This window comes from Hylobates moloch, unplaced genomic scaffold (genome assembly GCF_009828535.3).
Source record: "Hylobates moloch isolate HMO894 unplaced genomic scaffold, HMol_V3 SCAFFOLD_13, whole genome shotgun sequence".
NCBI lineage: Eukaryota > Metazoa > Chordata > Mammalia > Primates > Hylobatidae > Hylobates > Hylobates moloch.
Genome location: NW_026652288.1, coordinates 61237325 through 61251947, shown reverse-complemented (window position 1 = coordinate 61251947; position 14623 = coordinate 61237325). Strand labels below are relative to the sequence as shown.

The following is a 14623-nucleotide window of genomic DNA, read 5'->3' as shown; positions in this document are numbered from 1 at the left end:
CCTTGTCTAGAACACATTCATTACAAGAGATGTGTCAATATCTGTCCTTAGTTGTCTTATTTGTACAATAGAGTCACTGGCTAGAAAATCTTGTTTCTTCCAGCTGATGGTCTATGATTCATTTGTATTCTTTTCCCTTTGAAGTTGTTGATATTTGCTTGGGAACAAAGGGTATGAACTCATTATAGCTGTCTTCCTCTTTCCTTTAAGGGAGGGTATTATATAATAATTCTCAACTTCTTTAATCTAGACATCAGTAACCTCAGTCTTCATTCTCACTAAATAGCAAACTTTCCCCATAAATTCTGATTTACCTCATAAAAAATTTCAGAACACTTTCAAGTATTTGGATGTCTTTGATTTACTTTGAAAATCACGTGTAGCACTTAATCCAGAAGACTGACAATTGATCTTTGGCAGCCAGGTTCGCTCTAGAATGGTTTCCAGAAGCTTTTCAGGTAACAATGTCAGGATTGCCGGTAGTCTGGACTCTTGGCAGTGTTACTTTGCTGACTCTAGTAGGTTCTTTTCCTCATCTAAAGTCATCTCATTATGAAATGCAAAAGCTTTCTACGTTAGGAGCCTGTTTGATCTTTATGTTAATTATATTCTTATTCAGTGGGCAGGCTTACTGACTGACATGAAATAGACTGTTCCTCTTCTAAGGAAATGGTTGTTTTTAAGACTGAAGGGGTAGTGTTTAAGAAAAATGGAAATGAATCCTCATTAGCTCTCTAAGACAAATTTAAATCAGCTATAAGTTTATGTACTAAATATGTCTTCACGATGAACAATATAGATATACATTTTTATTATTATTTTCATTTTGAAAAGTGATTTTTTTATAAGTTTAAAAAACAAAGCTTGGTGTTCTTTCTTTTTCCAGTCGGTCCCGGAGAAAAATGCAAACAGTGTCAAATATTTCCATCACGGGGATGCTTGTCATGTACCTGCTTGCTGCCCTCTTTGGTTACCTAACCTTCTATGGTAGGTCACTCTGTGAAAGTCATTCTCTATATGCAAGTCCTTGTTAGGCTGATCCTTGACCTGGGTAGGTATGATTTTTAAAACTTGCCTTCTATAAGCATGATCTATAGATGACACATATTCAATTAATATACTATTTTAGCTTTGTCACTTGACCTGAGGAAATGGGGCCTGATTCAGCCTGGCTAACAAGTTACAACAATTTGTGAATTAACACATATTTTATAAAAAATATCCCTCAGGCAAAATTATTTTCCTTTAGGGATAGATGATATTTCTTTGGCTAGATTCCATAGTCCAACTCGGGCTACAAGTGATGAGAAAGAATCCACTTGCATGTGATAAAGCTCCTTTGATGGAATTATTAACTGCCACACAAATGGCAGGGAAACTGCCAGGTCCTCAAGTTTGAATTTGCCTCCTCTTTACCAGTCAAGTCAAATCTGGGAGCTTGGGACTTTAGGTAAAATTTCTGACATATCCCATTCTATTTTGTTATACTAAACGATTTCCTAAGAAAGAGGACATGACAGAATTTCCTTCAATCTAAGAATGCACTACCAAAAAAAAGTGACTATGGCCACATTAGATTATGCCTGCAACATTTCCTCTCTGGCATCTTAACTGTTCACAAAGGGAGTAGGATTGTACTCCTTCCATGAAGTGTGGCCACATAAACAGATTTCATGGAATCACATATTGACCTGGTAGCATATGTTTACATGAATCAGTGTATCAATATAAATACATTTTTGTATAAACCTACTTTTAAAGTTTTAACTTAATTTTTTTTTCTTACTGACTTGGTAAATTGAATTGCAGGTATGACAAATTGTGGAGGAAAAGATTCAGGAGTAGGCCACCATTTGCTTAGGTTTTCTTTCTGTTTGACTAATATTTGACTATTAACCAAACATGTGCTTTAGATTGGGCATTAACTTTTTGCTGGTTATGAAATAATGAATGTCGAGGTCAATACTACTGAAGGTATTTTCACTTCTTTTTGTCTGATCTTGAGGTGAAAATCCAACTACGTTTGATTCCATAAATATTTTCTTGTTATTTGTGTTTGGAATCCTGAATGAATGTGTTTTCAAGTAGGGCAGCATCTTCGTCTTAGAGTAGTACCCACTGGGAGACCCTCTAAAAATTATGCTAATTTATCCCTGTGTGTTACTTATACTTATTTTAATGAGTTTCATAAGACAAGCAAAAACTTGAAAAAGCCCAAAAATATCTGTTTTAGTGTGGTGATGGAGTCATAGTTGTTGAGCTTGAAAAAATGGTAGCAATCATTCATCCTAGAGTTTACACACTGGGTTTGTAACCTGCATCAGGAGTGGCTGCACAGGTAGGGGCAGGGGAGGTGGTAGGCTGGGAGAGACAAGACGTGGGGCTTGGGCCTCTCATCCCCTTCAACAAGAGCACCTTGGTCTCTGTCTGATTTGTAATTGCTTCTGTACAGCGGAGATAGATTTATCACAATGTAAATGAGCTTGAGAGGCTCTTTATTTTGTATTATAGCTTCTGCAACGTTATCAGCTTCAGGACCTCTTTGTTCCTTTGAATGAAGGTTGCATGGCTAATGAGCTCAGAGGCAAGACCAGAGGTGCCCGGATTCCCAACCTAGGTCTTTTCCTCTGTTCTGTGCTCTCTCTATAAAATGTTGCCATAAGTGACCTGTGCTGATTTGACAACACCAAGCGGGCTCATTCTCTTTTTCCTGTTGTAGGAGAAGTTGAAGATGAATTACTTCATGCCTACAGCAAAGTGTATACATTCGACATCCCTCTTCTCATGGTTCGCCTGGCAGTCCTTGTGGCAGTAACACTAACTGTACCCATTGTCCTCTTCCCAGTAAGTACATAAGACTTTGATGAAAGAAACCTACTTGACCCCATAAATTAGTACGTGTTCTACCTTCATTTTGATTCAATTATAGGGTGAGTTTGCAATTGCAATGCCTGAGGATATTATTATTTTCCTATAGCATTTTGAGCCATTTAAAATTGGCCATTTAATGTGTAGATAGAGCAAGTAGTTTCAGGTGGAATTTTTATTGTATAGGAAAAAAATCATAAAACTTATTTTTAAACTCAAATTTGAAAAGTGGAGCTGGAGCTTCTATCTTGTGGATTAGTAAAACTGAGTAGGAGTTCATATAACTTTGGAACCTTGAAAGCCAAAACCATATTAACTTTCAAATCGTATTAAATTTCTTCACAGTTTTGAAGACATTTCATTTTTTTCCAGTTTGTCGTGCTGCAATAATATACAAAAGTTGCCTTATTTAACCTGATGCCTTGAAGGCTAATGAAAAGGGGATTCATGTTAAGTAAATTATATACCAGAACAAAATTTTTCAAAAAACAGTTATACTATCTATCACATATCTCTTTTACACATGGCCTCTGCCAGACTCATACCAAGTCACCCCTCCCTGGCATTTGTCATTGGCGTCAGTTTGTTCTGAGATCCCAGAGCAGAGCTGGTAGTGAAGGTTTGGGCTGCGTGAGTTAAAACCACCACCTAAGGATAAACACAGGTCTTCACCCTCCTGCCAACCCCTCTTTCATAAACACTGAATTTACTCATTCATTTGAGGGGGAAAAAAATAAGTGACACAGTAACCAGCACTGTCCTGGACATAATGTTCCATACACGGCTGGCATATGAAGACTATTTCTATAATGACACTGTGGTCACTTTAAATGAAGCTTGTGTGCTGAAATATATTTTGGCACATTCCTTTCTCATGAGTGCATGAAATCAGATCCGTATTACTATGGTGGCTAATATTTTACTCTTAAATCATGTCTTGCCTCTAATATATCTGAAAGTATTTCAGATGACATACACATACATAGCTTTAGCCTAAAATCAGCTCCGTCTTGGGTACAAGACAGAAGACAACTATAAACAGAAGGTATACGATACGGTAAAATTGCCAGGCAAACAACTTCACTGAGAAAAGAATATCTGGAGCCCTTCTTTTTATGTGTAAAAAAAACACTAACTAAATTTTGGCACAGTGTAAGCATTCACATCATTGTAGAATTAAAGCATAAGAAATCTGTGATGTGCTTCTTCTGTATTGCTTTATTCATATTCATATAGTGTTTTCAAGCCATGGTCTTAAGGGATTGCCAGAATTGGCCATCGTCACACACACAGCTGGTAACAGTTCAACTAGTGCAGCTCATAGCCCACCACTGAGGGCTGCAATGATTGTCATGGGAAGTAAAAGTCATTTACTGATGAACATTTTACCTCAGCGCGGAAAATCCAAATCTCCCCTTAGAAATTCTTACCCTATGTGAGAAATAAAGCACTGGTATAAATCTGACCATCAGGAACAGCAATAGTGTGTAAACATTAGATGCCATTAGAACCAAAATTGACCATAAGAACCAGAGTTCAGAAAAATGACTAACTGCTATCCTTCATTATGTATTTCCACTCAACATTAGCATTTATGAAACATTTTGCACATTATCCTGTCCTCACCCTTGCAATGTTAAATTTATATAATCTGTGCAAGTGCTCCACTGCCCCACAGAGTCATAAGTCCCTGGGACTTGGGGATGTGCACAGTGACTGGCACAGAGGGTGAGCTCCATCGTGCTTGGGAAGAAAAATGGTCTTCAAATGAATCTTGCCTTGTCTTGAAATGTATAAACTGCCTTGTCTAGCAAAAGCATTGACACTCTTTCCCTTGGTGACATGTGCCACAAATTCAGCTGGGTTGAGGATCTGGGCTAAATGAACCAAACCTCCCTATAGATGATGGATACATAGAGATGGTGACAGAGAGTGGTCACTTCCGTGAGTGGATCTCAGTCAAGTCCTCTGAGGCTAAATTCAAATTTTTTTCTTTCCTAAAATGATAAAAGTTGTTATTGGTGCTTTTGCTTGTTTATTTCATATAACTTAGGGCTCAGATTTCCAGTGTGTCAAATGCTGACTCACAGCATGGTTCTCCTGACAGTTTATTTCATTTAAGGAACTCTTCACCAATAAGTTTATTTCCTTGCCTTGATATCTCCACATATTAATAATAAAACTAATAAAACCTAATCTGAATTAAAATCTATCAGCTTTAGGCATTAATTTATGTTCTCCTTCCTTCAGCATGGTAGCTGGGCTCTCTTTCTTAGGAGCCTGAGAAGATATGACTGGGGTTTGTTTTTCTCTACTTCATTTATTATCTTTCTTTTTTCCAATCAGGTTAGTTTTTTCCTTCTTAGTAAAACGTGCATAGTAACTGCTTGTAGTATTTGTTGAACAAGTGAATAAATGAAATGAATTAAGGTAGTGTTTTCACTAGCAGCCCAACATTTCTTTCTCTCTTAATAGTGGGTGGGGTATCAATTATGGAATGGCACCTCCTTCCAGAGGACTGATCATGTCATTTTCAGCTTATGCTTCCCTTTTAGCAGTAAAGTTCCCATATTTCCATAAAGAACAAGAAACCAAATAATCCTAACAGATATATCATGAACACACAGACGCAAATTTCACCTGCCACGCCTTTGAAAAAAGATCCCTAGCTACTTGTATTTCATCTTATAGTTAAAATCAGTCTTTTCACTTATGTTGCCTTCGGATCTCCTGTTTTGAAGTGTATGTAGATATCGACATAGAAATGCAGCATATATCGCTATCAACTGCAGTGGAGCAGTGATTCGTAGGTATTTCCAACATCCTTGCCTTAAGCAAACCTGCAAAATCAAAGTGTGAGCTAAGTCTAAACAATGGGAGAGGCTTTTTTTTTTTTTTAAGAGTTAGAGCTAAGATTCTCACTTCCTGCTGTGCCTCCACATTTTTGACCTTCACATTGGGCCCCTGCATCAGAATACAGCACCCCCTAACAGGCTCCTGTTCAGGACTCTTTCTCTGGAAATAACAGATGTTGTCTCTAGAGCTGCATAGAACCTTAATGGAATCATTGTGGGTCAGAGGCCCTGGATGGTGCTGGGGACCTCCCTGACCCACAGCATCTGACCCACATTTCCAGGTTCTTAGCGACTTGTGTCAGTAAAGAAAAAGGCACATAGCTAAGTGGAAGAGTAGATGAGGCTTGGTGGGAGTCAGCCAGTGGCCTGCCCTAGCAAAGGTAAACAGAACTGCTGGGGGCTTTTGGTCCTAGGCTCACTCCTCAGGGAAGCACTTTAACGTGGAATGACCAGCAAGTTTCCCTCCTGATCTTTTCCACCACCACCACAAGCCTAGTACCTCTCTCCCTCTTTGCTCTGTTGCCCTCTTCAGAAATGCATTGGAAACCACCTTCAGTTCTGTTTGGAATTTTCCTATTCCTTATTCACAAAGAGGAAGAAGCTTTTGTGTTTACTCCAACCGTTCTACCTATTATTCCCATAAATTTTCTGTGATCTCATATCATTAGGCCAAATGTTAATCTTTCTGGGAGCCAGGAGACTGCTTTCACATTCAGAGGCCCTGGACATATAGGACTGCCTCTAACTCACTCTAACTCAGCTTATTGACTTGAATGCACCATTTTAACAAGCGACTAAAAAACAAACTGTGACTATTCTCTGAAAATGAGCCTATATTTCATACTTGTTTATTCTGTTTAACACTGTGAAACAAATTAAGTCCTCAAGCACTATGTATATACCATAAAAAGCTAATTTGTAAGCCTACTAATTGGACCAGTTTTGACAATATTGAATAAGCACTAATTGCAGATCATAATATAGAATTATAGGCTGCTGAGGAAAACAATATCACACCATTTGCTTTCCTCAGTTTACTTTTCAGAATGAGTTTCATAATGTTCACTAATCCAATTTTTAAAATCCTTTACAAAGTTATTCTTAAACTATTTCCAGAGACTATCTGGTTTATCATTCTAGAAATGAAATTGTCTTTTCAGCCTAAACAGATGGCCTTAATTTTTGGTGGAGTGGTATGAAAGGAATGTCACATGAGAAACTGCAAGCTATTTAGCTTGAATTTTTTGTCATTCATACATGTTTCAAAATATATTTTACATTTTCTCTCTTTTAAATGAGTTCCCATCTCTGCACCTTAAGTGACTTCAGAACTAAAATTTTAAAGTGAAAATCAATCACAGCATTTCCAAAAATGTGAACTCCTAGCTTAACCAAAGTATTTACTTATTGGAAAGTTGATAGAGTAATTCCACTAAGTCCAAAAAGTGTCCTCTAAAAGATTCCAAAGATAAGAGTGTTTTCAACTTTGTCAAGCTGTACAAACACAAATGTCACTCCCTCCCTCTGCCCACAGGGATCTTTATCCAGTTACAACAGTGTAACTTGAGCAGCTGCTGCAAACTGAGGCTCTCTTGACCCTTCGCCTACTTATTTCAACTGCTAAAATAGGGCTGAAATCTGTCAAGGATCCTGAAGGGAAGGATAAGATTCCTACTATTCGATTTAATTTAAGCTTTCATTCAGTGCCTGCTGTGTGCACAACACTAAGCTAGAAAGTCTGAGGAATGTTTAGATTATTAGGTCCTGTTCCCTGCCTTTCATAGATTTACAATCTATTGATAGGGAGAGCTAAAAAGGAGAGAAAGAGGAAGAAGCAAACACAAAAACATCAAAATTTTAAAATACCATTTTAAAATTTTATTTTAAAATGTTAAATACAATGCAAAATTAAGGAAAACCTAGATTTGTAAAAATTCCTTTCACAATCTTGTGTAAATCTATTCAGTGCTTGCCCTTAATGTCTCATCCAGTCTGATGAGACATGTTTTGTGATCAACAAGGGTTTTACTGTGTTTCTTAATTATGTGTCTTACCTGTTATCTCTTTCTGACTGAGATTATTTTTAACAATAAATTCTGAAAACTAAGAAAGTGAACACATAAAATATTGTCTTATAAAATACACCAAGGAAAAAATGACACTCCATCTCAAATATCAAAAGTTAGCATCAAGACTGCACAAGATGAATGTACAGTCATGTGTTGCTTAAAAATGTGGACATATTCTGAGAAATGCATCTTTAGGCAATTTTGTCATTGTGCAAACACCATAAATTGTACTTGCAACCTAACTGGTGGAGCCTACTATACACTAAGGCTATATGGCATAGCCTAGTACTCCTAGGCTACAAACCTGTACAGCATGTTACTGTACTGAATAGTGGAGGTAACTGTAACACAATGGTAAGTATTTGTGACCCCAAACATAGAAAAGGTACCATAAAAATACAGTATTACAACCTTAGGGTATCACTGTCTTATATGTGGTCTGTTGTTGACTGAAATGACTGTACTTAATACCACTGAACTCTACACTTAAAAATGGTTAAGATGGTAAATTCTATGTTATGTATGTTTTATAATAATAAAAAAATTGAAAAAAGCATCAAGATCTTTTCTGGGAAAAAAGAAAAAGAAAGAAAATGCATTAGAGTGATAAGAATATTTGAAGTAATAGATAAAGTCAAAAACAAAGAAATGATCTTGCCTTTGAACTTTCTTGTTTAAGATTCGTACATCAGTGACCACACTGTTATTTCCCAAAAGACCCTTCAGCTGGATACGACATTTCCTGATTGCAGCTGTGCTTATTGCACTTAATAATGTTCTGGTCATCCTTGTGCCAACTATAAAATACATCTTCGGATTCATAGGTGAGTTTCAGAAAGGCTTCAATTTGGTCAACCCAAACTCGTGCCTCATTAAATGGTGGACAGGGAACCAGTGCTGGGTCATCCAGATCCCAGTCTTTCTCAGGCTCATGGATTCCCTTTATCCCTGCGAGGCTCTGGTGATTGAGCTGGTCACTTTCTGTTCCTCCTGACTGACACTGGGAGCCACCTTATAGGTCATTTAGTCAAGCTGCTTTTTCTGACAGATGAGGAAACTGACCCCATAAAAGTCAAGTCATATACCTTGGTGTGGACCCAGGATTTGGACTTAGGTATTAGCTCTGTCATCAGGAAAAGAGGAAGATAGATTTTACCTACCAGAAGCTCTCTGATACTATGAGTATCAGCTGAACATTGAAAGATATCTTCAGAGGAGTAGGAAGTTGATTATATAAAGTATATTGTTAGTATTTCCCACAACTGTGTGGTCTATTAATTTTCATTCTACTCATTGAGGGGTTAAACTTTAAACACAATCTAAAACTTTAAAAAAGCCATGTGTAGGTCACTTGCAAAGTAAGAGTTGGATAGGTTGTGTCCCAAGTTCAGTCACCTTAGTATGTATTTATATTACTAATCCCCTATAAATTTGTGTTAAATTCAGCCTTTTGTTGCTTATTATATGTTGCATATACTTATGCAGCTTTGATGTTAGGTACATTTTAATTATCTCTATAAACATACCTTCTATGAATAAATAACCAAGATGAGCTTATGTGACTTAAGTGTGTGTTTTTAGTGCTAAGTATAGGATAGCTTTATATTTGGTTTTCTTAAAGTGTGTGCTGGCATCTCCTTTGCTAAGACCTGCTGGGTAAGACATTGACCTTGCCCTGTGTTTGTCTTTTCAGGGGCTTCTTCTGCCACTATGCTGATTTTTATTCTTCCAGCAGTTTTTTATCTTAAACTTGTCAAGAAAGAACCTTTCAGGTCACCCCAAAAGGTCGGGGTAAGTAAACCTTGCAATTTCCCCCATTATTGGTTGTTCTTCCAACTACTTAGAATAAACTGGAAAATACACATAGTTTAGAAAAATGAATCAATGTACAAGAACCAAAAATCCAAAATGGGCTAGAACTTTCTGGTAGCAGAGAAAGGGGATATATTTCTGAAACTCAAATGATTCTACTTCAAATATCAAATACCCTGTGTTGAGTCTGTCATACATGTCAAATAGTAGTAGCCTTTCCCACAGGCACATATGCTTCAGGCACATAGCAGTGTCCAATACCAAGCTGCTGTTGCACTATCCATGGAAAATCATGCAAGAAGGAATTAGGCTCCCTAGCGGTGTTATGGAATAATTTAAATATTTTGGTCATGGTTATTAGGTTTGTAAAGCCAAAGGAAAGATGTTGCTTTTGTTTTCCCCTCCGTAGTACCTGTTGTCCCTGGTGTGGACTAAGATCCAGAACAGAACCATTCATCATTCTGTTAACCTCTTTAGATATAAAATACAGTCTTATTAAATTAGGGAGTACATATTTCTTTTCCATAAGACTACTATAGAAACAAATGCTAGAAATAATTGTTTTTCCAATAAGGAAATATTATCTTTCACTCCTTAACAAAGTCATGTTAAGGCTTGAAAAGAGTATTTCTTACTGAATTACTCTGAATTTTTACCTTGAAGTCATTTACCTTTGGGATGTTTTGGGGACTTCAGGATAATTTGGTATCAAAAGGTCCACCCAGCAGCTTGCCCCCATATTTTAACTCTATGTAGTCCATCTTGCTTGGATTTTAACAGCAGTATGAACTTGGCAAATTACTTGTCCTGTTTGTGACCTATTTTCAGTTTGACCAATTGTGAAATGAGTACAATTATCTCCTAGACCCATTCTAGTGAAAAATGTTTAGTTGCTGCTTTCTTATATGTAGAATTAGGAGGTTTAAGTATGCGATAAAATGTAAGGCGTCTTCTAGTGTTGAAATGCTGAAGTATTTTATATGTAGATATGTACATATATCCTTATATATGTGTGTGTATATTATATGTATGCACACACACACATATATACACTTTTTTGTTGCCACATCTATTAAGCTTTTGGTTTTGTTTGCCTTATAAAATTAGAATCATATCATATATGCTATTCTTTTATAACCTGCTCTTTTTCACCTAAAAGATTTTAAGCATTCTCTAGATTATTGAATCTTTTTCTGTCCCTTGATTTTTAATAATCACAGGGTATTCCATCATCTTGATGTACTAAATCAGTTACCTACTACTCCATTGTTGAACCTGTAGGTTGTATCTCCCCACTGTATTCCTCTTCTTTCTTCAACTAGGATTCTAAATTGACTGATAGGTTAGGACTGGGCATCTGAGATATTAAGAATAATATGGCTCAATATCTAGATCAGATTGCCACATTATGTAAACAACTAAAAAACAAATTGTTCTAAGTATGGTTTCTGTGTTCCTAACAAAGTCTCTCTGAATTACAGGCTTTAATTTTCCTTGTGGTTGGAATCATCTTCATGATTGGAAGCATGGCACTCATTATAATTGACTGGATTTATGATCCTCCAAATTCCAAGCATCACTAACACAAGGAAAAATACTTTCTTTTTCTATTGGAAATGGTTGCAAGTTATACTCCAAAAGACATTTGAATTATCTTGATTGGAATGTTATTCATAGGAAATAACAGGAAGATTCCAAAGATGTTTACCAGTAATATCACCAGGCACCTGCAGAAGAGGAAAATCACTGTTTTTGTCAAGGATGGTTGTGTATGTGTTTAAAATAAAACCTGTGGTGCACATTTCTGCCCAGGTTTTACTAGAGCAGTGTGAGATGATGAAGGTGTATTTTTGCAGCTTTACGAGCAGAATAAGGGTAACTGCATGTAACAATCATCAGATAGTACTCTTTCCCCTGCCGTCTCCTCACCCTGCACCCCCTAAAAAAGTACCAAACATTTGCATTCTCAGAACATCAAACAAAAATGCCCTGGTGGCAAAGCTATCACCATTTAATGCCTTCTCTCAGTCTTGCACCGAAGTCTCTGGTCTGTTTACTAACAGAGGCAAAAGGCATGTCTTAGGAACTGTTTCTGTAAGGTACATGAATGGCCAAACACCAGTCTAGAGCATCTCAGTGTCAACAGCAAAATAATATTTTGCCCACCCCGTTTGTGACATTGAGTTGTGACTTCTATATTAAATAGATTTTTTGTAGATGTTAAGGCCGGGCGCGGTGGCTCACGCTTGTAATCCCAGCACTTTGGGAGGCCGAGGCGGGCGGATCACGAGGTCAGGAGATCGAGACCACGGTGAAACCCCGTCTCTACCAAAAATACAAAAAATTAGCCGGGCGTGGTGGCGGGCGCCTGTAGTCCCAGATACTCGGAGAGGCTGAGGCAGGAGAATGGCGTGAACCCGGGAGGCGGAGGTTGCAGTGAGCCGAGATCGCGCCACTGCACTCCAGCCTGGGCGACAGAGCAAGACTCCGTCTCAAAAAAAAAAAAAAAAAATCTATATTTAAATGTTAAAACACTAAATATAGAGAGGGGCTTTATTTCAATCGTAGAGCAACAACAAAAATAATGCTTATAGCTAAACTGCCTGTTCTAGAAAGCACCTGCTTTTTCATGTTATTCCTAAATCCTCTTGTCATACTTTTGTCATTGAACAATGCTCTCCCTCTCGTCTTCCATCCTCATTCAGAATTTTTAGAAGACCACAATCGTGGAGATACACTACCCAGTATTGTTTGATACATTTTTATTTGATAAACATTCAGTGCAGGAAACTGTGATTTGCTATATGTTTATGTATATAATCTTATTCTGTAGTCATCAGAATGTTAATGTATGGTACATTTGATTTTTATTTTTTACATGTGTAGTTTTCTTTCTTCACAGTCAAAGCATTTATATTATTGGGGGTGGGGGCAGGAAATTAAGTTGGTGGGCTCGAAAATCCATTCATATGTATCTGTCTACAAATGTCTGGGGATAATTTAAATTTGAAACCTAAGTTATATATAGTTCGGCAATGCTCTTCTTCAATATTTACAATAATAGGATGATCCACAAGAAAATAAGTTTCTTTTTGCAAATTATTATCAATATTAAAGTTGTTCTTTTAATTTAGCATATCTAAAATAGGATTTAGTTCAGTTTAGCTCACACAGGTGTTTGCTGACATTCATTGGCCATTTAATACAGTGTTGAGTGGTTCTCCATAAAAGTATAAGTGCTAACACTACAAAGAAATGCACACGATCATTCTTGCTCACTTCCATAACAAACTTACATAAAATGGATTTAAAAATTCCTACTCACAGCCTATAACTTCTGGAGTTCACTACCTTTTTTCCAAATCATAGTAAGAACACTTGTGTATTTTATATTTTAGTAAAGCCAATTATGAAATACAAGTATCATACACGTATGATAATACTAAATCATATTTCAATAAATTTTCTGGACTGTGCCTAAGAAAATATATTGGTCTTATGCATTATTTTCTAGAGGCATAATACTGTAAAAATAGTGCACTTTGTTATGGAAATTGAGCATTACTAGAAAGTATCATAACTTTTGAGCTACTATTATTTGAAAAAAATCTGCTAAATAGCATCTTTAAGATATATTTACATTTTCACTCATCTAAAGAGTATACAAAAATAAAAAGTGGAAAAAGATATCTTCTGAATGTTCAAGAGCATCCTATAGTGCCAAATAATAAAGCACCATTTTTTTCTTCATAACCAGGATTAAAATTCATATATACTGCAGGGCAGACATACATATGATAGCTTGTGCTGATTAATTTAACCCCATTTGTAAACAGATGAAAATTTTATTTTCTTATTTCATTTATAAGATGGCTCAATGTATTGGGAGGCTTCTTTTTTATTACAGAAAGTGTATATTGGTATATAATAAATGAACTTTTCAAATGATTATGATGTGATTTTTGATCTATTGTTAAAGAATGTTGTGTTATTTGTCCATGAAACAAAATTTAAAATCCAAATACTGTCTGTCTTATATTGGTGTATGTTCCATTTTCATTGTTACCTTTGACACATAGCTAACATCTATAGCCATCATCATGAAAATAATTGCCATCTTATTTTGGCAAAATAGATATTTAATCCTAAATTATTATGATGATTATAATTTTGGCATCACATGCATACCACCTAGAATGAATGTGGAAGAAATGAGTCTTTTATGGTGAGTTTGAAAGAATCCATTGAAGATAGAAAATGAGAGAATAGAAGAAACATGAGAATAGTAAAATAAAGAGCAGAGAAAATATGAGAGCAAGGAAAACATGTGAGTGCTAAGGATTGATTATGAATGAACGATTAGGGGGATTGATGGGTCATAGGGTAAGTATATGCTTAACTTTATAAGAAAGTTCCACATAGTTTTCCACAGTGTTTCTACCATTTTCATTTCCACTCGTACTACCTACAACTTCTACTGATTCCACAGCCCTGCCAACATTTGGTGTTGTCTTTTGTACTTTAGCCTTTCTAGAGGGTCTGAAATGGTAACTCATTATGATTTTTATTTCTGCTTCTCTGACAACTAATGTTGAAAGCTTTTCATGTGTTTAATGGTCACTCATGTATCTTCTTTTGTGAAGTGTGTATTCAAATGTTTTGCCCATTTTTAAAATTTAGGTTTTGTCTTTTTATTGTGTATTTGTAGAAGCTCTTTAAATATGGATCCATGTCCAGATTGCCAATATATTTTCCCAGTCTATGGTATGGTTGCTTATTTTCCTAAACGTGTCTTAATTACATCTTTCTGGGACCAGGTCAGTATAGCTCAAAGTTTTGCAATTTATGTCTTAATGAAATAAGATTAATCAGAGTGGTATAGTCATAATTAAATGTTTTGATGTTCTGGGCCCATACAGGTAGGACTGGATCATCTAACCAAGATGCAAAAAAAAAAAAAAAATAGTACTTAGAAAAACTTATTTTAAACTAAACATTTTTATAAAAGCAAACTAGATC

At 36.3% G+C, this 14623-nt stretch overlaps 1 protein-coding gene across 6 annotated transcripts in view; it reads left to right on the top strand.

Moving 5' to 3' along the window:
- SLC38A4 (solute carrier family 38 member 4) overlaps positions 1 to 11324 on the top strand; it is a 201027-nt gene extending 189703 nt beyond the window's left edge. For all 6 annotated transcript variants that reach the window (XM_058426721.1, XM_058426720.1, XM_058426722.1 and 3 more), the window contains 5 exons: positions 887 to 987; positions 2720 to 2844; positions 8472 to 8616; positions 9486 to 9583; positions 11086 to 11324. In XM_058426721.1, coding sequence (XP_058282704.1) covers positions 887 to 987; positions 2720 to 2844; positions 8472 to 8616; positions 9486 to 9583; positions 11086 to 11187 — 571 coding nt within the window. In that variant the 3' untranslated portion in view covers positions 11188 to 11324. The remainder of the gene's footprint in view (positions 1 to 886; positions 988 to 2719; positions 2845 to 8471; positions 8617 to 9485; positions 9584 to 11085) is intronic.
- The last annotated feature ends 3299 nt before the right edge of the window (positions 11325 to 14623 follow it).